Genomic DNA, 25,564 nt, shown 5'->3' with positions numbered 1-25,564 from the left:
GCAATTAAATTAGTTAACCTATAAATGTATTTAACTATCATTATTGTATTCTTTATTGCATTAATTATCTTATTATAATGTAATTATATTATTAGTGGTGAGCTTATGTCCGGAGAGCTTTTGTCCGCTTTTGCTTTAACAAAGGTGAGCTTATGCCCGGTGAGCTTATGTCTGCGACCCTTTGATATTCTTTCTTGTGTTGGTGAACTCGAGCACGAGCGATCCCAGTGCAAAATGGCCATTTATTATATATATATACAAGTATATGAAATATAAATAATATTATACCGTAGATATAACGTGTATCTACGTAATATAAATTTCAATCACTTGAATGAGAGTCATATTAACCCTTACTTATTGTTTATTTAGTACATGAAAGAAACTGTGAGGGTGGCTGAGGGTGAGGTGGTTGATAGAGGGTGGCTGAGGGTGAGGAAGTCGATTGAGGGTGAGGGTGGATGAGGGTGAGGAAACCGATTGAGGGTGAGGGTGGATGAGGGTGAGGGAGTCGATTGAGGGTGAGGGTGGCTGAGGGTGAGGAACTCGATTGAGGGTGAGGGGGGCTGAGGGCGTGTCTGAGGGAGTCGATTGAGGGTGAGGGGGCTGAGGGTGAGGGTAAGGGGGTCGATTGAGGGCGAGGGTGTCTGAGGGTGAGGGTAAGGGAGTCGATTGAGGGCGAGGGTGTCTGAGGGTGAGGGTGAGGGAGACAATTGAGGGTGAGGGTGTCTGAGGGTGAGGGTGAAGAAATCGATTGAGGGTGAGGGTGAGGGAGTCGATTGAGGGTGAGGGTGGCTGAGGGTGAGGAACACGATTGAGGGTGAGGGGGGCTGAGGGCGTGTCTGAGGGAGTCGATTGAGGGTGAGGGTAAGGGGGTCGATTGAGGGCGAGGGTGTCTGAGGGTGAGGGTAAGGGAGTCGATTGAGGGCGAGGGTGTCTGAGTGTGAGGGTAATGGAGTCGATTGAGGGTGAGGGTGTCTGAGGGTGAGGGTGAAGAAATCGATTGAGGGTGAGGGTGGCTGAGGGTGAGGGTGAGGGAGTCGATTGAGGGTGAGGGTGGCTGAGGGTGAGGAACACGATTGAGGGTGAGGGGGGCTGAGGGCGTGTCTGAGGGAGTCGATTGAGGGTGAGGGTAAGGGGGTCGATTGAGGGCGAGGGTGTCTGAGGGTGAGGGTAAGGGAGTCGATTGAGGGCGAGGGTGTCTGAGTGTGAGGGTAATGGAGTCGATTGAGGGTGAGGGTGTCTGAGGGTGAGGGTGAAGAAATCGATTGAGGGTGAGGGTGGCTGAGGGTGAGGGGAAGGGAGTCGACTGAGGGTGAGGGTGGCTGAGGGTGACTGTGAGGGAGCCAACTGAGGGTGAGGGTGGCTGAGGGTGAGGGTGAGGGAGACAATTGAGGGTGAGGGTGAAGGAGTCGACTGAGGGTGAGGGTGGCTGAGGGTGAGGGTGACGGTGGCGATTGAGGGTGAGGGTGGCTGAGGGTGACTGTGAGGGAGCCAACTGAGGGTGAGAGTGGCTGAGGGTGAGGGTGAGGGAGTCAATTGAGGGTGAGGGTGAGTGAGGGTTAGCAAAAATGCCCACCTCTGGTCAGGCGTAAGCCTAATTTCGAAACTAGTTGTGATAAAAATGATGTTTCGTTTTGTTTTTGCTTTCTTACTTTAATCCCGAACGGCATTATGCGCAATACGTTTTGCATTCAATCTATAAGCGTTTAAAGTTTCGTCAGATGTTTCAACTATTGTGTACATTAAAAAAAATATCATTAAAAAATATAACAAATATGAGAGCACAAAGATTCCCTAATGAGCATAATACGAAATAAATAAATTGAGGGGGTTCTGAATGTAAATATTCCGTTTAGCGTGGTCTGCGATGCCGTAACCGCCACCATTGTACCTAAAGCACAACTTTAAAAAAAGGGGGGGGGGGTGGAATGAGATTTATATTTCAAGAGTTCAACTATGTATATGTATTGACAAACCTTGGGATACCATTTGATGCGGTGGTTACTTGTTTCTCTACTCTTTCGCCTGGATGACTTTCTGGTCGTTGACCATGCAGAATAATAGTATAGCAAATAGCGGAAATTTCCACTAATAACTTCAGCACATCTGGCTTCTCACGTAGCATTACGTAATAATACACGTATATGCGAACAATACGGTGATTTAGGTGGCCAGGATACACTAGACATTTAAATATTATATATATATAGTTTGGCAGATTGAACCAAATACAAACTCATAGATCAACGCCATTTGCATAATCGGGTACACAAGTTTGAGGCTGAAGATTTGTGCAATGCTAACTGTGTTACCACAATTACTTGTAACACGTACTCTCAAACACTTTTAACACTTCTAATAACTATTACTAACTACTGATGCTATCACTACTTCTAACGAAATATATACTGAACTAAAGTAAATTAAAATAATATTAACACTAATGATTATAGACGGCTATCTCAATGTTCTTGATTTTCCTTATGTGTTCCGTTTAGTAAAAGATTTCGTGCCTTTAGTGTGAGCGATCCTTGGTTCAATTCCTGGTGAGATAACTTGGTCGAAAAGGTGAAACATCTTTCAAGCCAACCATCTTGAATAAGCTTTCCCTGAGTTTTTCTCATTCAGACCAGGCAATTGCCAGGGTGGTATCTAACTTACAGGCCCTATTGCGCTTTCTCATTCCTTCCTTCCCCACTTCTATGGATAGTGTGCTCATCAAGGGACATCATTCCTCATACATGACAGATGCCGGTAAAACTCAGAAGCATGTATAAAGAAATAAAATAAGAACAGTTTGTAGAAATCTTGACATTTCGTCTTCGTGTTGATCTGAACTCAAATTCCAGTTAGCACAAGTTTTGGTCCTAACATATTTCATTAAACTAAACATTCGCTCCTGCCATTACTTGAAATGGAGAGTATATGTTGGATTAATTTAAACATGTTTGGTGCACCTCTTCTTCCGAATAAAACGTACTCTATAATTTGTATTAATTATTATTATCCTTGGTATTACGTATTAATATTATGAACTTCAGAACAGAAAATCTCATTTTACAGATTTTTCCATAAAAACTAATTTTAACTTTCATTTCCACCCTTGTCAAATCATTGAATAAAAACAGTGTTTGTGCTAAGCCATAATACAGGGGTAACAATGAAAATAATTTAAACATAGCCTTTTGTTACAATGGCAATATACAAATCCTTGTGAATATCTAACAACTAAGTTAATTCTTTATTATAAGGCATAAATAACTATTTACTTATAGATAATTTGATATTTAAGGCTGAAAATTTAATTTATTAGCCTGTAGACTCAAAAAATGTATTTCAAACCCGTACACTCCTGGCGGTTCCCGGAGCAATGATTACACTAGAGGAGGGTAAGGACATCGTCCGCCCCCAGGGGTGGATCCAGGACGGACTTCTGGGGGGAGCGGTGAGTTGTAATACTTATACTTAGAGCTACTTTTAGGAGCTCCAAACTCTGGGATGGGTTTTATTTATATATAAAATTTTAAAAAGTTTCCTCTTCTGGGGGAGGGGGGGCGATTGCCCCGATCGCCCCTGGATCCACCACTGTCCGCCTCTCCAGACGAGTCTACTCTTTATATCTATGTATAATATTATGTACGTAAGAAGGAAACTATCTATGTATTTTAGTGTTTTACGTGGACCTGAAATAACAAGTAACTGTTATAAATAGATTTTGTTATGTAAAAACGTACGATATTTTCATTCTACAAATTGCCTAAGATGGTAACTGGTTAAGTGTGTGGTCAAATTGAGACTTTTCTTTTTTGTGCTAAATCTGTAACATAATCTCAGAAACTAAGAGTTGCCATTATGTAACCCGGGAAATAAACCTTCATATTTATGGCAAAAACACAACTCAATTTGCACAAGTGTTAGTTTCCTAACTCATATTATAGCCAAATCCTTCGCGGATCTAGTTCATTCTTCCACTTTTTTTAAGCTTTATACTGAATACTACTGAATACTACTGAACTGAATACTCCACTTGAACTGAATACTACTTTCCTTTCGCCACAAACTTTCTATAGTTGCATTTGTCCATAGCGTCGTCGAAATTTGTCGGCAAACAACGCAATACCTAAAGTGCTCAAGGGTATTGTTTTTCGAATGCCAACAGAACAAAGTTGGATTTTGTATCATGAAGCATTGATTGTAAGGCAGAAAAGTGTTCTCACATATTGCTGTTGAAGCAAATCGTTACAGCTCGTGCATATCATTTATACATATTGAGAAAAGTACTTTTATACATTTGTAAGATCTTTAAAATATTACAGTCGCTCTTGTTTTTGGATAAAATATTTACTTTATGAATTTCAATTTCTAATTTGAAAGCTTGTTTATTGCGCTTAGGAGATTCAATGGCGGCAATACCTAGGAACTGTTAAAAATGTTTCTGATTCTGGCAACGAACTATCGAGGAATTTCAAATACTGTTCATTATTCCTTACAAATCTCTCTTTAATTTGTAATAATTTATGTTCGTTAAAATTTGCTTTAGGTGAATTGCTTCATCTTGAGTAATATGTAGAAACAAGATCTTTTAAAGACGTGTGAATCTTTCGAATTCGCTTCAACGAAGACATCTTAGGATCTGATATTTTAGTGCTAACCTCCTGTAATTTTTCTTTGACTGTAGTAAGCACGTTGTCACATCCAGACTATCATTTCTGCTCCAAAACTTACAGACAGGGCCTCACAACGTAATCTGCTTTTCCGAGATGCACTTCTCCGTCTTGTAATGCATTATTATCTGACTCAAATAGTGAAAGAATTTGTAACATTAGAATAGTAATGAAATAGAATTCTAATATGCAAGATTTTCTTAAAAGTCTCTTAGCTTCAATAGATAACTGAGTATCTACATGACCTAATTCCCCTTGAGAAAGAAACTCCAGAACAGATACTGTATCATCAAAATTCTCTCGAATAGTTTTCACTGTTTCCAACCATTCAGTCCATCGTTGATCCAGCAACCTCTTAAGCTTCTGGCTTTCGAACATCTGTGACACTCAATGGTTTCTGAAAAATTTGTATAGAAACTTGGTTGATTTAAAATACAAACTGTTTCACATTAAGGATTTCTGAGCAAGTATGAACTATTACAGCACGAATTGATGATTATAGTAAAGAATGTAAGGGGCTGGAATTTGAAGTTCTTCTTCTAACAGTTTTTGAAGACCTTCCTTTCATTCTTACATAACACTGACAAATTATTTCTTCTTTTCGAAATTCTGCTCTCGACAGAGCTTCAAAAACTTTTCCTAGTATGTCTTCAGATTTTAAATCCGATAATGTAAAAAGACTCAATAAATATTCATACACCTTTCCTTCTTTCATAAATCTCACTACTACTGGGAAATTTTCCACATCAGAGGAGTCTTGTGTTTCATATCCTTTCAAAGAAAAAACTGTAATTCACTTTCATCTTATTCTGTTCTTATGTTGTCCAGTACCACCTCTGCCAACACATCTATTATTTCGTTCTGAACTTCAGGTGACGTATATTGCGGACCCTGAGGAATATATATAATTATGAACTTCAGTTTCGAATCCTTTTCACCTTGTATACTTAAACAGTACTGTAAAAAGCCCAGTAGAACTTAATTCATAATGATTTAATTCTGGCATTTCCTTGAGTTCACATCCTCAGTCCCCATTATATGGTAACTCACTTAACATGATACTTGTTTCTTGTTAGGTTGATATTAACACCTTTTCCCCTGCATACAGTCTTAATTTAACTTCTTCCCAAATTTGAATTGCTTCTATGTGACTTTAAGAGGAAACATACTTATCAAATCATTTCCTCCACTCCAATACAGACTTTCAATTGCGAAATTCTGTCACAGTAGAAGTCTGATCCCATAGACTGATCCTTAAAAACTTCTTAGAATGATAGCAGAATGTCTAGTCTTTTAAATAGGATTATTCTAAGGCCTTTGGAAACTGCGTTCCTCTTCACCGAACTTTGTTTTAATGTACTGACATAGATTGGGTAGAGCAGATCTGTTGTCCCTAATTGTGCAATGTAATTTGAGGTTGTAGCTTTTGCACTTACTGCTTGCTCTGAATACTATCCACTGAATCCTTAACACCAAGCATGTCACTGTGACTGTTTATGTTGATCATTTGTGGATCATTGGTTTGAGCATTTGGTTCTATTGTCCAGTGAATAACAAACTAATCCAAACTATTTTGAAAAGATGACTACACGAAACCCCACTACTTTAAACTCACAATATTTACTTTTCTTGTAATGACACTCACACTTTAGATAGAAATATAAACACCAACATAAAATAATATACCTCGAGAATTTAAAAGAATTATTCTTTAGATTGAATTGAATTGAATTGAATTTTATTGCGTTCAATGACCATTTACATTGGCTGATTGCCATATGGTGTAGAACATGTCAATGATATTATACAAAATATATTATACAAAATATATAATATGTACAAGAATTAAATTTACGACTTAGCAGAACCTAGATCAGTTTGCAAGTATTCCTCCACACTATAAAAGCAGTGGTTTAGCAACAGAGTACGCACTGACTTTTTGAAACTTTCATGTTTGGAAAGAGATTTAATTTGATTAGGCAAAGAGTTAAAGGGTTGTACACCTTTGTATGCAATTGTTTTCGAAAACAAAGTGGTATTATGAAGAGGAATTTGGAGATGTGACTTCGTTCTCGTATTATATCCATGTTTATCTGAATTCTTTTTGTACAGTTCTTGTTTCTTGTGGACCAAAAATAATGTTTCGTATATATACAACGAAGGAAGTGTAAGAATATTTAGGTCTTTGAATAGCGTTCTGCAAGAAGTATAAAATGAAGTATTTGTGACTATTCTTATCACTTTCTTTTGGAGTATAGAAACTTTCTTAAATTCAGTGGACCAACCCCAAAAGGCTACTCCATATCTGTTTTTGCTGTGGAACAGTACATGGTAAGCTGTTAGTACTGCTTCGCTGCTTAAAATGGGAACAAGTGACCTTATTAGGAAAATTACAGAGGATGATTCATGACACAATTTTGCAATATGTTGAGACCAGGACAAATTATTATCTATCAGAAGACCAAGAAACTTGACTTTTCGGTTGGCTTTGATATTTTCTAGTCTATTCGAAGTACTGGATATGATGTCAATTTAGCGTGGTTAGAATGGAAGTATAAGCAGGATTGGTCTGAGTTTAGAAATAATTTATTATTTGCAAACCAGGAAACTACTTGTGACATATTGTTGTCTATTTTCTTTTGGATTTTGGGTGATTCTGATTTTATAATGACGTTTGTATCATCTGCATATACAATAAGTTTAGTCTCTCTAAGGTGGTCTGGCGGATCATTTATGTAGAGAAGAAACAGTATAGGTCCCAAAATTGATCCTTGTGGAACACCTACGTTGATGTAGTCAGGTTTTGATTTGTGCTTACTCATATATTTCGACTCTTGGTTTAGGTGGGATATTTCTACAATTTGTATTCTGTTCGAGAGATAGGATTCTATCCACAATAATGAAATACCCCTGATACCGTATCTATACCGTATCTATACCCCTGATACCGTATTTAATCAAATGATTTCGTCAAGTCACAGAAGATACCGAAAGGATAGCATTTTGTGTCCATAGCATGTATGACGTTCATAACGAAATCGTAGATTGCAGTTTGGGTTGATTTCTCCTTTTAAAAAACATTCTGTAATGAGAAAATAATATTAGATTTTAAATATTGGCGTAACCTAGAAAGGAAAGCATTTTCAAATATCTTAGAGAACACTGACGTAAGAGACATTTTTCTGTAGTTTGCAACTTTATCTATGCTTCCTTTCTTGTGTAATGGTTTTATGATTGATGGTTTTAATTACGTAGGAAATGTACCATTTTGAAAAGATGAATTGATGGTACAGCCAAGTGGGGAAGCTACTATTTTCGCTGTCTTTTTTAACACAAAAGTAGGGATTTTGTCAATACCAGCGGAAATTTTATTGTTTAATTTTGAAATAACAGATTCTACTTACTTTGAAGTAACTGGTGTTAGTAACATGGAATTTACGGTCATAAGTATAGATATTATTAGTGGGCTATGTTTTGGGAGAGATGTCTGATTGAGGAACATTTTAACAACTGAACTGAAATACTGGTTGAAATGGTCCCCAATCCTAGTTTCTTTCAAATTAATACTTTCAACATTGATTCACTAACTTATTGTGAGTAATATTTCTTAACACAATCAGGGTTGCCAATTTGGGGGAAAATTCGTTAAATCTAGGGGATTTGTCTTCCAGGATAGCGACAAAAAATAATTTTTCCGATTAGCGACTTTTTTGGTGATTTTGAAATGACGATTTGGCGACTTACTTACAAATCTAGCTACTTTGCGCTGAGAACAACTTGTCATAAAATAAGTAATATTAACTCGAATCAGTTCATATATATGTTTATTTTCCTTTTGCTTATTTGAATCAGTGCAGGTGTTGACGAGCTGGGAAAGTACATAACATTTATCTCTATATTCCCGCTTTGCTTGCTGTTATCTCTTACCTTTCTTCTAACGGGGACGAAATTCAGCTTTTAATGTCTTTTAGTTTACAGAGCTTCTGTTTAGGGGCACAAATAATACATTACCGATAGGAAACAGATTATCTGTAGAAGCGTGAGTAGAAATGAAGTAAGATTTTTTCTAGACCTTTAATTTTGTTCGTTTTTCTAAACTCATTTTTGATTTCGTTGAAGCAAAATTGATCATAAAGTTAAAAATATATAAAAATGAAATTATTGTTAGATATATATGAGTCTTTGAGTCTTTCATATACGTTCTTGTAGCGTAGATAGTACTATGGCTTAAATTGATAACGTAAACATATATATATGAGGCAAAATTCGACGAACATTTTTTTTAACGACTTTTCACATAAAATAGGAGTCATTTCATCTCCAATTTAGCGACTTTTTGTATCAACTTGTTGGCAACACTGAACACAATGAAAGATATGGGCCGCTGCACTAAACTTTCTCGCTCTAATTTCTTAAACTAAATCTTGGTGTGCTGCAAGTTATTAATGAAACATTTTCTTTTGAAGTACGAACAAAATTATAAGGCGTTTTCAGAAAAATTCACCAAAAGAAAACCCATTCCGGAAAGTAAACTATCTCTTGTACATTTTTTTTCCTATCTCTTGAAAGTGACTGATAGAATAGAGGTTATTGATGAAATATTTGCATATAAAATAAATATGCAGAAGTTGGATTTCTCAAAGCTGCCATAAAACTCACACAAAGAGTAAACCTTCACTTGTGAAAATTCTCATGGAAGTTATTTATGCAATATTATATGAATATTAATAAATATATATTTGTGAATATGAACAAAATCGCCTGAGATTTTCAGAAAATAGTCCGGAAAAAACTCATTAGTGTAGGCGCACCAGCTGAAAAATAGGATCAACCTAGAAGTAATTGGTATAAAGCTGAGTTTGGTCTCATTTGGAGCAGAATCAATCCAAGATTGACACATTAAAAGCCCACCGCTATCCAAATTGGGATAATGTATGCAGGGTGGTTCTAAGTTGCTGAAATTACCATATAAAACGCGTAAAATGATATAAAGAATAACTTTGTGTAGTAAAAAATGACTCACATGAGGACTTTAATCACTTCAAAGTGGGAGACTTGTAACGATATCTTGTATTTTCTGTCTATCTTTTCTTATATTTCCGGGCAATGTGTGATTTTAAAATATGCACCAACCAGTTGGAAGAAGAAACAGATAAAAATCAGATTGATTCTAACATTATTATTATATATTATGTAGATATGGTGATTTGATGAGTTTTTGTCTTTAGGTTGTCATAACAACGAATTATAAATAAATTATATAATTCCGGAACCATCTTGAAAAAGGATATACACATAATCTCTAAAGGTGTGTATTTATTTTAGTACGAGTGAGCGAGAATAAAAAGAAGGAAAATTAAATGCCATATAAACAGTTTTATGTGACTTTGTAGCTTGAGTTTTTGTCTTTAGGTTGTCATAACAACGAATTATAAATAAGTTATATAATTCCGGAACCATCTTGAAAAAGGATATACACATAATCTCTAAAGGTGTGTATTTATTTTAGTAATTGTGAGCCAGAATAAAAAGAAGGAAAATTAAATGCCATATAAACAGTTTTATGTGATTTTGTAGCTTGTTATAAATATAAATATGACTGAGGACCTTCGCCGCAGAATCATCGTTATAGACTGTACAGTTATATATATATATATATATATATATATATATATATATATATATATATATATATATATATATATATATATATATATATATATATCCTCTTTTAGTTACAGGTCTATGTACACATACAGGATGCTACAAAATATTATTGTTGTTTCACGTAATTCAAGCAAAGATGTAGTAATATACATTCTGCTGAAGATATGAGAAAGAAGAGCAACACATTTGTCTTTGTGGTACTGGATAAAAATGTTTCCTGGCTGATGCAGATGTCTATAGAGGAGTATAAAAACACATCTGGTTCATAACTATAACATTTACGTCTATCGCGTTCATGACTCTTCGTACTCGGATTGCCATATCCATCAAATGCAGTGGAAACTCCACGTTCAGACGTCGACAATACGAATAAGCGATATTGCTTGACAATATCATCCACTCGCATCTCCGAATTTTTCTTCGCCAATGAACTCGATGAAGTACTGCTCCAACGTTCAGAATGAACTTAATCTTACATTTTGGATTAGGGCACCTTGTAACAACCTTTGTAATCACTGTGGCAAGGATTCTTTTGTCTGGTTTCTACATGAATCCGTCTTTGAACAATGATGTTGGCATAGGGGTAAGCTTATACGCAACAGTGGCTAATGTTATGCTCAATGTTGTCTGTGGCCCACTGAAGAAACTTTACAGTATAGAACTCGTTCAAGATGTTGTCGTTACTATCAGAAGCTACTACCGACTGCTTGTAACGCATGATTTCGTTGTAAGACACTGACAATCAGTGATTGGTTCAGTTGTTCTATTAGCCAGCAAGTTCTAAATGTATAATGCATTTGCACTCCTACAGCAAGCATCGTTGGGAGAATCGTAGATCTCGGTCTACAAGCATAGATAGTCACATGAGCAAGTGACGCCTCTTTCGTCGCAGAAGGAATTAGGTACTGCAGCAATGTTTGCAATGATGTAGGAAGCCCTGACTTGCCTAAATTGGGATATCGCATTTCTTCCATATCAGGTTAAGTTTTAACATTGTACACGTACTCACGAATCTCGCCTTTATAATCTTTGCTTCTAATGTCATTGTTCGAATTTTCTCATCGTTATAATTTTTGTGCACCAGTTCTTTTGGATCAAATACTTCACATTGCCACGCAATCATAGAACTTCTGGCTTACCAGGAACAGTACTAAAATACAGGTGATTGCCACAGAGTTCTATAAATTTTTGCCTTGGCCAATTCACGGACTAATTTCCTCTTTTACAGCCAGAGCTCAGTTACCGTCATAAACTCCCAGTCTGATTTATTTTGCAGTTACTCGCACAACAAAATAAATGCTTCGTGTTTCTCGTTATTCACTTTCTGTCCAGGTGTATACTCCGTTGGATTATTCGTTTTCTTACCTTCTGTAGACGTTTGCACAGGACATACTTTGTTCAGGCGAAATTCGTAAACTTCAGCTACAAGATCAGCACAAGTATGTGGTTTCTCCGTAACTTCCACTCCCACGTGTCATTTCGGCTGCTGCAGTGGGAAAGAATATTCTCGTGAATTTGTAGAGTGAAACTATGTGAAACTGTTGACGCTCTGGGTTATGAAAGTCGGTTCTCTCAGAACAAAATAAGAAATTCGACTTTCAGTTGAACTCAGACACAGATCAGATGAGTTTCCTTTTAGATGACGGTGTTTGTAGCTTTTTCTTATATTCCTTAATTCTTCTACTATTGGTGTAGCACGGTAACAGTCTTTGTATCCGGACTGCAACTTATGAGACATATGAGGCATCTAGTATCAAAAACCGTCAAATCCATTTTTTAACCTAAATTGAGTTATATATCGCTTGTTATATGTTTGATCTAAAGGAATTCCATGGAAACAGAATTTTGTTTTGAAAGCTTAATATTTCATACTAAAAAAAACTAGTTCAAATATGGGACTTTGTACGAGTGTATATGGAGCTTCACTGCACGTTTTGCGAGAATACTCGAAACTAAGTGAAATGGATGTGGCAGATTTTGATACTAGGTACCTCATATTGTCCAACTGCGGGCTAACGTCTGAATATTCTCGTCAGGTAGCCATTTCATATAACAGATGTTAATTTACAGTATAGCTTGAAAAGACAGAAATACGTTTGTAACTTCTGTGAAGGTTGCGCCTCAAATTTATAAATTATAAAATCCTCTTTGAAAACACACCATTATACCTTTGCTCAATCAGACATGCTAGGTAGACTTAAAGCGTTCGAGGTAGTAATGACTTTTCATTTCAAGAACGTCTTTTTAGTTTCACCCAATATATGCACATGGACACGACTTCAAAGGAACGAAAAAAGCATGCACTTGTGTAAAACTGCACAATCTTCCAATTTGTAGAATAAACGTCCTCATGTGAGTCATACTTTTTAGTACACACATTTATTTTATACAATATTTTATGAACTTTGCATGGTATTTCAGTAACTTTGAACCACCCTGTATTCACATTATCCCAATTTGAATAGCGGTGGGCTTTTAATGTGTCAATCTTGGATGGATTCTGTATCAAATGAGACCAAAGTCAGCTTTATACTAATTAATTCTACCTTGAATGCTAGTACGCCCACACTACATCTCAAGAATAAACGACCCCTTGTAAATCTTTACAGGACAAATGAGATAAGCCATATTATCAGCTTATTAATTCAATATTTATGAAATATGAACATCACCTGAGTCGTTTTTGAGAAAATCGTTTCAAAAAGTCCTCTCCAAGAACAAACTGCCTCTTGTTGAATTTTCGGGACAAATGAGTTATGTCACATTGTTAGGATATTAATGACATATTTATATATGAAATATGAAAAAAAAATCGCCTGAATCGATTTTCAGAAAATCTTTCAAAGAAACTAACCCCAAGAGTAAACTACACTTTCTTGATTTTGTTCCGGGGATATGGCTTATATCACAGGATAAGGTTGTAATTGGAAATTTGACTTATGAATTATAAACAAAATTGTTAGAGGTGTTTTTGAGAAAATTGCAAATTTAATACCCTTCAGTAAACTACTCTTAATTGTAGGTGTGGGAAGGAAATTTGACCCAGCTCCTGGAGAATTACATAAAAACTTTCAGTTTAAAATTTGGTCTCGATACGTTGAACGGTTTGGCATCAGGACGAACATACAGACAGATGTCTACAAATCACTTTCTTCTGTATGTACACTGATGTCCAAAATTATTGTCGCATATCTATAACTGCCTTCTTGTGAGAATATAATTTGATAATGATTTTGCAAATACGGATACTATGTGTATAATCGGGAAATGTACAGATGGTGATCAGAAAAATGGAAACACCTGTAGTTGGCAACACGTCAGATCTATGGGTTGGCAGTGGTGTCGTGGCTTCCGCAGTGCCGGACCGCTGGTGGTGGTGTGTTAGGTCGATCTCCATACTACGCCAGGCGCAGTGGAACAACAGTGTCCAGTGGCTGCAGCAGACGGAGGTAGTGTAAAATGGGAGACCTCTCAGATTTTTAAAGAGGGCAAATTGTTGGTGTGCGGTTATGTGGAGTGAGTGTGACGGCAGTGGCTACTATGTTAAGTGTGTCGCGTGGGACAGTGTCGAAGGTGATGGCGGCCTACACAAAACAGGGGAAAACCACATCGGGGAAGCGGAACAGTGGTCGGAAGAAAATCATGAGTGACAGGTCACGCCGGGTATTAAAGCGCATTGTCACGCAGAACCGTTGTGCCACTGCTTAGCAAGTGACGGAGGAACTCAATCAGCACCTCCCCCACCCTGTTTCGACAATCACAGTTCGCCGCGAATTACATGACATGAACTTACGGGGTCGTTTTGCACGGGCCAAACCGCTCATCAGGGACCATAACGCTTTCACACCCCGCAAATGGTGACGCGACCATGCAACTTGGACCGTTGAGGACTGGAAACGTGAGATATGGTCGGATGAGTCATCCTTCACCCTATTCCCAACCAGAGGCCGTGTTTATGTGTGGAGAACGCTCAAAGAAGCTTATGATCTGCAGTGTCTCCGCCCAACTGTGAAACATGGCGGCGGCTCGGTGATGCTGTGGGCAGCAATATCATGGTTTTCATTGGGTCCTCTGGTCACACTTAGCGGACGAATCACTGCCAACGATTATGTCGCAATTTTAGGAGACCACTTGCATCCTATGGTCCGTATGTTGTTCCCGGACAATGACGCCATCTTCCAGGATGATAATGCACTCATTCACACAGCTGGCGTTGTTGCAGCGTGGTTTGAGGAACATCGGGATGAAGTTCAACACCTCCCCTGGCCCGCCCAATCCCCAGATCTCAACATAATTGAACATTTGTTGTCCGTCTTGGAAACACGACTCCGGCTACGATTTCCACCACCATCCTCTCTCACAGAAGTGGCCGATGCAATGCACGAGAAATGGTGTAAAATTCCACTTGCTACCATTCACGACCTCTATGCCTCCATCCCACGTCGCATCAAGGCTGTTCTGAAGGCGAAAGGTGGCCCGACACCGTATTAATCTGGTAAGTTGCAATTTCGTTCAGTGTTTCCATTTTTCTGATCACCATCTGTATATTTGTGGTAAATTTCCTAGGAAAAGAATTACAATGGGTAAAATAAAATGTTGCTAAATGGACAAGAAAATTTTATTTTCGTTTTATTGTTCTCATTTACTGTTCTTTTGACATGAAATTTGCCACATACATGTCTTTGCCGATTATACACATACTAACATTATAAGAAATACCGGGCGAATTCATTATCAAATTATATTTCTACAACAACATATTTATAGACATGCGACAATAATTTTGGAGACCAGCGTACAGGGCATGTAACATGTAAATCTATTGAAATCTCGAATTCAATTGTTTCACGACCACAGTATTTTTCTTTCCTTTCTTTGCTCGAAAGCAAAAATATGATTTTTTGTTTTTTAATAAATGTACATTTAAATCCAAAGTTTAAATTGTTTTCGCCATCTAAGATTCTCCAGTAAAACCATTTAACAAAAGCTATTTATAAGACAATTTTAATCACATTACCTTGATGCAGGAACAAATATGGAGTATCGATTTAAAAATGAAAGAAAAAATTGTCACTAGTCTAAGTATGAATCCAAGTATTGTTTTAAGAATAGCTGTGAAACTCTTATAACTATTTAATTTATTAATATGGTGGTTCTCACCAAAAATATGTTTTACATGTTGAGTGTAACGTAGTAATGTTCGAAAGGACAGTCGAACAAAATATACAATGATCTAATTAATATATATTCTTACTGTTTTTATGTACTACATCATAGAATTTATTCAAATAGCCTTTATCAGTGATGCCACACCTAGTGTAAGCATCAGTGAATAATGTTGAGATTAGGTTAAATGTCCCTCGTATTTAGGTTCTTGTCCTTTTGTGTCACCACTCCTGCCTTTGGCTTATTTGAGCCTTGGAATTACGAAAGAGCATAGATCGATGAACAATATTTCTAAATTAATAAACCTCATACGAAACTTACCAAGAAATTTGAATTAATCTTTCACTTGAGGAGCACGACTAAATTTTGAAGGGGCCTCTTCGTGTGCTCCTACCCTTAAATACGGGTCTATCCCAGACATATTGTATTGTAACGTAGGCTATGCAATATAAAACTATTATACTTGGTATACAAAAAGTACCTGCCCCCTAAATACGATTTTGCCCCTCCGCCTACCCCCTGGAAATTAAATCTTTGTTTGAAAACCCAGAAGTATGAGAACCATAGAATAAAGTTTTGATGCTATAATTTCTATGATACTAAGGTAGTTAATCGCAACTGGTTTACAAAATTAACACCAAGTGGATGAGGTGGCCGACGTATGGAGACGGCCAAGTTAATACCAAGTAAAAAGTATACACAAGAATGTTCTTATTATCCCGACTAAATTAAAAATACAACTGTCATCTGGGGAATTACGTTAGAACGATGTGTCCACTGTTATAAGCAGCAATATGTCTGAAGTTGTAGGTGCCTAAATTAAATCGTTACTGGAAAAAGCATGTCATGGCCTTTTTCCATACTCGTTTTCTCTTTATACACATAAGGAAAGAGTATCGGGAGGATAAAATCACACTTGCAGTGACTACTGCGAAAGCTATTACGCCCATTACACAAACCAGGAACCCATGGTGGAATATTCACCCACGAAAAGCACCAGGAAGAGGGCTTCAGGGAAAATGACAGTCGCAGTACTGCTGGAAATATGTTGATTAGCTTGCGAGGAAATACACCTAAAAGACTTGCGATGAGCCAGCGATTGTATTCGGTACCCTCAACTGGGAACACAACTATTTGTACATGTATATGTCTCCGTCTAAGGTGTGTCCGTAGTGCCCGCCAACATCACCTGCCTTCGCGCCATTTTTCAGAGCGATAAATGAACGGCAGGAAACTGTATGAATTGGCAGGAACAAATTGATAATCAGTCGTCATAGTGAATGAAAAATACATTAATCTCATTCTTGGAAATCACATTAGTGTTCAGATACAACGTAATAAAGAGCCGCTGCAACTTTGTTCGTCCTGCGTGTGTTGCTGGTTGATACGGTGTTCAGTTATGTGAAAAAGTTGCTGATAAATAAGGTTGATTCAAATGTGAAAGGGAACCTACTTCCAGTAATTCACCATGATACTTATCTTTTGCATTGCCAAATAGTACTTCATTGTGATATGAGGTGAGGATCCAAATGCACAAGGCTTCAAATCACACTGACAGAATATCTCCGCGTTTTAGTCAGGAAATGGAACGGAAATTATGAATTTCTGTCGTTTTGTTTCAAGCTATTCCCATGGAGATCTCTAATGACAATATAATGGACTCAAACCACTTTGGCGTGTTGAAAAGACGTCTCAAACATTGGAGTCCGCTCATACTTGCTGATTTCGGGTAAACTAGTAGATAGGGGTGGGTCTAAATTCAGTTTCTAGTTTTTCGCTGGAGTTTGCTCTGTGGAAACGTCGAAGTCAGGTGGTAGTCTGGAGGTCTAATAGAATATAGATTGTGGTGACAAGGTTTACCATTATAGTGAGTGGATTTCAAAATCTGTCCTATATAAAAAGAAAAAAAAACCTTCTGTATAGTATATTTGATAGAATTAGTCGTAAGCTCATAAAGAGATTGCAGATCAGTATTCAACTTTAACCACTACAAACAATCGTAATATTTAAAAGTGATATTTTTATTGTGATAAAAATAATATATTTTTAACTCGCATCATTTTAATTCTATTTTTAGGTAACGCTGAAATATACATAGTTTTAGCTCTTCTAATTGGAGTTATCACAGTAGTCATTGGATGCTGGCTTTCTGATAATTGCTGGTCAGCTGAACCGGATCATCATGTCACCATAGCGTAGACGATGCTGTGCCAAAACATCTTAGAGAAGATAATTGGGCTGTATTGAAAGCAGCATGTTACATCAATGAACAGAAGTCTGTTTCTTCCACTAAACGGAAGGAAGAACAATGTTTCTAACGATCTATTGACATTTGCTCATGGATAGCATTAGGTAATATGTGGCCTACTTGTGAAATAATGAAGATCATAACATGCAAAGAATCGTTCTTAAAAGAATATTAATACCTCTTTTTATTAAAGACTGTAGTATATTCGGGAAAGAGTATAGGGTCTATTATGTTTCAGCAATGTGTATGGATGGACATATCATGTACGTTGAAAGAATTATTGTTTTGTTCTTATTTTTTATTTGTGGTCAACTTATTCAACAAACTTATGAAATTTATACTTTAAAATAATCTTTAAAAACGCTTTGAAAAATGTGTTATTCATAAGGGCAATAGTGTTTAGTTAAGATTTAAATTATAAAAATTAAGTAATTAAATATTTTTCTCACTTACTGCTGAAATTACCATTATTAATACTACATTTTCAGTCCTGTTTTGCACATGTACAGATTGATGAATATATGAACCAGAAAGGAATTACTTCATACTATTAAACAACACTTTTTTTTAGATGTTTAATATACCGAACATTGCGGTCAAACACATACCAGCATTCGGTTTAACTTACCGTTGCAAAATATAAAAGAATTCCAAACATTGATGAAATTCTATATATTTAGTTAGTTTGTACCTAGGTATGTCTTACCTAGGTATGTCTTATCTGTATTATATTTTCCCTGGATACAATTTGTATTATAATTTATAGCATTAATTCTTGCTAGATACAAATTTACCTGAATACTATTTAACAATCTCAAATGTTTTGAACAGGATGCTTACAAGTAAAGGGTCCAAATGAATGAATTGAGTTGCGCGATGAGACTTAGTGCTCGTGATACAGGATGTGAAAATATGTATATGTGCAAAGTTATAGCGGCTCAGCGCCATAAAAACGGAGGGGAAGGGGTCAAGTTGGTGAAAGAAGAGCTATGCTATGTTATTAAAATACATGAACTAAACTGTTGAATCGTAAAAATAGTGAACGATAGACAACGCAAATGGTAGTAGTTTCACATATTGGCGAAAGAAAAATGGGCAGAGTAAATCATGAACCTCCGCCGCCATTTTGAAATTGTGAAATTTTATGAAATGGAAAAGTAGTCATATGATATATCAATTAGGTCCAGTATGTTCTCAAAGTCAATTATGAACTTTAGTGATCATTGTCTGCACTTACTTGGAAAATTTAGGATCATCTTCATAGTTATTTACGAAAATCTAGGAGACATACTCGTATGTTGAAAGTTTGGATTACCACGAAAACACATGTAAGTTAAACATATTTACAATCCAAGAAAACTAACAATGAAATTTGATAACCAAGTTGTATATTATTACATTATTATTATCAAATTTTACTGTTAGTTTTCTTGGCTTGTAGACACATTTAATTTACATGTTTTTTTTTCTTTTGATAATCCAAGCTTTCTACATACAAGTATCAGTCTCCTCGATTTTCGTAAATAACTGTAAAGATGACCCTAAATCTTCCAAATAACATAGCATAGCCCTTCTCCCACCAACTTTGACCCCTCCCCCTTCGTTTCTTATGGCGCTGAGCCGCTATAACTTTGCACATATACATATTTTCACATCCTCCATCAGGCGCACTAAGTCTCATCCCGCAACTCGATTCATTCATTGGGACCCTTTACTTGTTAGAGGATACTGATAATATGGACCAAGAGATTTGGTTTGACATAAAACTTTTGTTATATTCTACAGATCTATGATCATTTTAGTTTTATACGGCACAATAGTGCAAAGTAAGCAACAGATAAGTTAATGCAGTTGTGCCAATGGTATCTTCATATCATATATTGAAGTTGTAATTTAATATATTAGGATTAGAATTAGGAATTATGTTTTGGGCTTTCAGCATTTATGACCATTTTACCCCATCACGGATGAGAGATGACGTCCCATGGCGATCATACTATACGGGGAAATGGGGAAGAAATAAAGCGGCCTGGAATCTTTTTTATATTAGATTCCATCCCAGCATTTGCCTTGTGTAAGTGAGGAAATCGCAGGGAAACCTCACTTAGGATAGTTAGCCTAAGAAAGTTGTTATACCTTTTTGACCGAATGTCCCTGATGGCACATGAAGCTTCTATCCATAAAGTTGTATTAACATATATAACGTTTACGCACAGAACTATTGTGCAGTTTTTAAAAAAAAATAGAACTTCAATATGACACACGAAGATTCTGTCGTAAAGTTGCATTAACATACATATTGCTTATGCTGAACAGTTGTGCCATTTTAAAAAATAATTTAGAACTTCAATTTCACACATAAAGCTTGTATCCCTAAACTTGCATTAACATATATATCGTTTACACCGAATTATTGTCCTATTGTTTTAATAAATTAGAACTTTAATATGAAAGTTGAAGCTTCTACCCGTAAAATTACATTAACATATATATCGTTTACATTGGACAATTGTCCTTTTGTTTTAATAAATTATAACTTTAATATGTCACATGAAGCTTCTATCCGTAAAATTGCATTAACATATATATCGTTTACATTGGACTAGTGCGCTAGTTTTTAAAACACTTCATAGGTTCGAGATATATATAATAAATATGTTTATGATCCATGTTAAATCGAATATCTTAATCAGCAATTGCAGTTCTCATGCTTTCTCTTAAAGAATTTTTGGTAATATTTGTATCTTTTATCAACTTTTACCACATATAAAAATGATTAAAATTATTATTGTTATTTCTTTGCTACATATACTTTTCAGTATGTTACTTTCTAGTCCAGATACTTCGTAGAGTGGCATGATAATGGTATAATAGTTGGTAAGATTAAAACTTATCTTGAAATTTTTTTGATTATTATATATATGTTGGAACACATTGCTCAACGTTAATAAAATAATCCATCAAATGAATAATAATGTATAGTCTTATTGGAAAATCTTGTCATTCATCTATCTTTAAAATTCTGTATAAGCACACCTATGCATAGGACAATTTATTATTTTGCTTTTAAAGAATTACCTTTAAAATGTCAACATACGTTTGATTTCCTTAAGCCAGGGCTTTTAAGAGAGATGATTGACAAGATTTTTTTCTAAATACGCTGTATATGTTTTGTTATTCAGCAGACCAGTATTATGGATACGAAATATTTATAAAGCCTAAGCTAAAATGGGTTTCAAAATGCAGTGAATGAAATGTCAATTTCTAATCAATAAGATAAAAATTAAGACGCGTATTGTTTTTCAACCTGAGGTGAACGTTTCACTTTTTCAAGCATACAGACGAATTAAATATAATATGGAATATATTATGATATAACCACATAAATACGAATTAAATTATTACTTTCCAATAAACGAGATAAAACTAGAACTTACTATGAGCTAATGAATATGAAATGTCAGACACATTTCCACGTTCTTAAAATTAATAGTGGACCATTTAAATTATGACCATTTTTTTAAAATTCGCCAATATCTCTGAAAAAAAAAAACAAATTACTGATGTTACATAGTACTTCGTAACTCTTTATGTTTCTCGTTACGAGTTACACGATGTACATGTTGTAACATAAAACATACATGATTGTTCTTTGCAATTTTATTCTCTAAATATTAAGACTGATTACAAAATAAATTTCAAAATATAACTTTGATACTGCAAACATTTAATACATTGTTCTCAGTTCACACGTACACCGTTCTTCACATTTTTTAATGTTTGTGTAAGATATTTTTAGTACTTAATATTTCTCATTTCTTCCTTCAAAATGCTATTCTTACCACTGTGAGATTTAAGCCTTCTTTCCTGTGAATATACAAGGGATGGTTAAAATGTAATGTCAACATTGTTATAATTCTTAGCTGGCTTTATGCACAGAACACCAACTGTTACATTCCTTCTATGTAATGCTTTCCATCTCTGTCAGCTTCTGCCACACGTGTAAAAAGTGTCACACACAGTCTGCGCGTCAATGTATGATAATGTGAGGGACCGCCATATAGTACGAATCTTCTGTCATAGTGCTTCTTGCAAGTGATTCCTTCATTTTAGTGAAAGCGTCGTCACGAAGTCCCTATAAACATTGTTGTAAGTGGTACTTCAATCTTAATCCGCGCACGTTGTTCGTCTTTCTGAGGCATACTGTTATGGCACTTACATCTTCCTCTTATACTTTAGAGCACGGTTGCTTTTGACTGAATAACACACAGTCGTTACCATTCGCAACATTTCATGCCACATATTTTCTTATTAGCTACGGAATTTTGCAACTCTAAGACAGCCATCTGACGTGAGAACAATGTTGCTTTAACTTTTTATCCAACCTATGTATAAATATAAAATTTTATATTCATTTTCCTAGTAAAATCACATATTATATTAAAACGTTTAAAATCATTAATCTTGACTAGAAACGTGTCAAACTATTTTTTTACTGTCATGCATTAATAAAAAACTAGGTTCTTTTGTATAAAATTTGTTTCTTTGATTTAACTAATAATTAATTTTAGGTTAATATTAACATCATAAACTCTTGAAATATACAATATTTAAGCTACAAATTTGGTTTTACAAAACTTAATGCTCTATAGTTGAAATTAAAAATATATATTTACCCAATTCCTATGTTTGCAAAAATTTATGTGTTAATTGCACTATTAATAAGCCAATATTGATTGTTTTCAGCACTTAAACGTAGAAACAATATTAGATGTCTATAAAAAATCAAAGTAATTAAATAATATTTAATGAGATTCGACACAACGTATTTATTTATGATATTGAATACTTATATTCGTCGAAAAATCCATTACATGTATATAAATATGGCACTACCTACAATCGTATTGTATATCATTTTAAAATTCATGTTTATACTTCTAAAAATCTATTGATTTTGCAAAAATCTATCTGTATGTACATAAACAACTTATTAAAAGAAATTTACCTGAAGATTTCTATATTGCAATATCTATGATAATAAATTTAAATAGCATACGTTTTAAAGTAAATTAAACCCTCTAAGAAAGAGAATGGTGGAGATCTGAATCAAAATTTTTATGAATTCGTCTTGTTGCAATGAATTTCTGCTTTATTTGTAGTTATTCTGAAATGTATTTACTAAATGTTCTTCATGGTTCTTTTCATTCTTCTAAATTTCTGAATGTTAGAGGCAAATGGACCACATCATTGTTATAAACTACTTCAATAATCTTCAGGGATTTAAACTTCAAAATAAGTAAAAATAATAAATGTTTAATACAAAAGTGTTTGATCAAGTTATGCGTAGAATGTAAGTTTACATTATGACGACATCTTGTATTTGCTCATTATATTAAACATATATATACACACGTATTTAAGTACGCTTAGGAATAAGGCATGAATGTGAGATAATATTGTATGTAATTACATATAAATATTTAATTGTTTTAGAATACAAATAGTAAAATTTTAGAATATAAATTTGTTACTGAGTGCGTGTTACATGTTAAATGAATGAAGTGAAGTTAAATGATTTTTTCATATATATATAAAGTATACATAAAAATAAAGATAAATAAAGTAATAAAACTCATAATAAATATTTATGTATTTTATATACAATAACTTTAAATGTTATGATTGTTGAAGTTACTTAATGATAATTTTGTTCAAAAATGCTGATATTAATTTAATTTATATCATCAGTTAAAATCTTAATTGTAATTAGTTTTGTTGAGAGAATATGTACAAAATTATAAAATTCTATGCACAACGAGGTATTTTAGGAAATTTGTGAGTATGTATTGTTAAGCTAAAAGATAATATAATACTGATTGTATATGCTTTTTCAAGCTATATTTATTTAGTGATATGTCTTTCACTTGCCAAATTGAAATAGGTTTAATATCTAAAGACATTTTTCGTATATTTCGTTTGTAATGTAACTAAAAGTTACAGGCTACCTTGCATAACCTATAGATGGTAAGTATTGATATTTTTCAGAAGAATTTTGGCAAAAACTGCATAATGAAAGATGATATTTTTGAAAAATATAAGAAACATTCTAACGTTTCCTCTAGCGGATCAAAATAACATAGACTGAATTTCATTGTTAAACCGTAGCAATAGTTGCTTTGTTTTTGACTAAACTGCCTAAACATATTCTATCTTTACATTTAATACTTAAACATATATTTTGATGGTTACTTTTATTAAAAGAAAGAACGGTATTTACTCTGTGAAAGCAAAAGAAACGTTTCTTCTACCAAAGTTTTAAATGAAAAATGTTCTTTGTCTCTTGTCTAATGAAATTAATTTATTACAATAATTCAGACTTTCATTGTCTTATTAAATCTTCATTAATATTCTGTATAGAGAAAAGAATATAATTGTTGTTGTGTTTTCATGTCATTGGTATGAAATGTGATAATTTGTGAAACTTTAGCTTTATTATAATTTATTGTACAAGTAATATTCAAGGATGATGCAAATCATTTTAAATTCCCTATATTTACATACACATAGCACTGTATATTTTGATACATAGGATTTCTTCTACATAAGTCTTCAATGGATGAAAAGAATATACCTTTATATATACTTTTTACGATGAATATTTATTGAAATAAAATTAAGTTAATGTGCTGTACGTCGTGTATATTTAATCAAATATTACCTTGTGATCGATTCGCTATCTTAACCTATGCCTTCGTCAGAGTCATGATAAACTGTTATCTTCAATTATAATTTTAATGCTTGTCTCAATTTAAATATCTTGTTGTTATATTCACAACTGATTGTTAATTTAAAATTTGAAATATTTTATCGAGCAATTTTTATTTGTTTTATTTCTTCCGTCTATATGTCACCAAATACACCGTACATAATTTAAAACAAGATTTCCTCCTTTAGTTGCTTTATCTGTATTACTTCTATGACAGATTAGTGAAGAATGCGTTTAGAGAGTACTTTTAGAGAGTGATGCAAGGAGAGAAGCCCGAGCTAAAGACAACTATTTGATAATGTAGAAATGATTAGATTTTATTAACACATATGTACTCAATATTGAGCTAAAAAAACATTCTATTACAATGATTTTTGCTCGTGAAAACTTAAATATATGAATGTATAAGAAGCATTCTTTTGTATTTTTGAAAACATGTCTCTATGAGCTTCATATAGGTGTCAACTCGTCGAAAATCGGCCAAGCTAAGTAAATGTACTCATGCATCAGTATTTTCCATGATTTTGGATACAATTTTCCAACTATGGTACCAATAGTCGGATGCACTTCGTTCCTGCAGTAGCGGTGCAATTATGTTGATGTATTGATCGGCTTGAAGCTCTTACATTGTTCCGAAAAGTAGATGAGTGCAGGTCTACTACGATCATGTTGCCGGCTTCTGTCTAGTTATATTCAATTGTTTTTATATAAAAACACACTGCTATGTGTTTCTAAATATAGGGTGGCTAATTGGAAAATGACTTCTCACAGCATGGCAGTGTTATTAATAGGGTATTAATAACATAGAGCCAAAGTCTTTTAATTCAATATGTTCTTCTTGATGTCAAACTAATTAAGAATACATGTATAGAATGATGAGATGCAAGTATTAAATTCTTTCAATATAATAAAATAATTTTCTATATTTGAGTGGTTTACATATGTTTCTTTTGAAATGCAAATAAATTCGTTAAAATGATATATAAGATTAAGAACGAATAACAAAATTAAACATTTTTAATAAAATATTAATAAGCTTTAAGTTTA

At 34.6% G+C, this 25,564-nt stretch overlaps 1 protein-coding gene across 1 annotated transcript in view; it reads left to right on the top strand.

Moving 5' to 3' along the window:
* The window catches only part of LOC145664697 (uncharacterized), a 205,984-nt gene extending 180,665 nt beyond the window's left edge, over window positions 1–25,319 (top strand). Inside the window, exon 4 of the mRNA XM_081731558.1 lies at window positions 17,578–25,319. Coding sequence (XP_081587684.1) covers window positions 17,578–17,581 — 4 coding nt within the window. The 3' untranslated portion in view covers window positions 17,582–25,319. The remainder of the gene's footprint in view (window positions 1–17,577) is intronic.
* Window positions 25,320–25,564: the final 245 nt, after the last annotated feature.

Source organism: Thermobia domestica, chromosome 11 (genome assembly GCF_964235325.1).
Source record: "Thermobia domestica chromosome 11, izTheDome1.hap1.1, whole genome shotgun sequence".
Taxonomy (NCBI): Eukaryota; Metazoa; Arthropoda; class Insecta; order Zygentoma; family Lepismatidae; genus Thermobia; species Thermobia domestica.
Note: the sequence above shows the minus strand (reverse complement) of the source record. Positions and strands in the feature narration are given on the sequence as shown.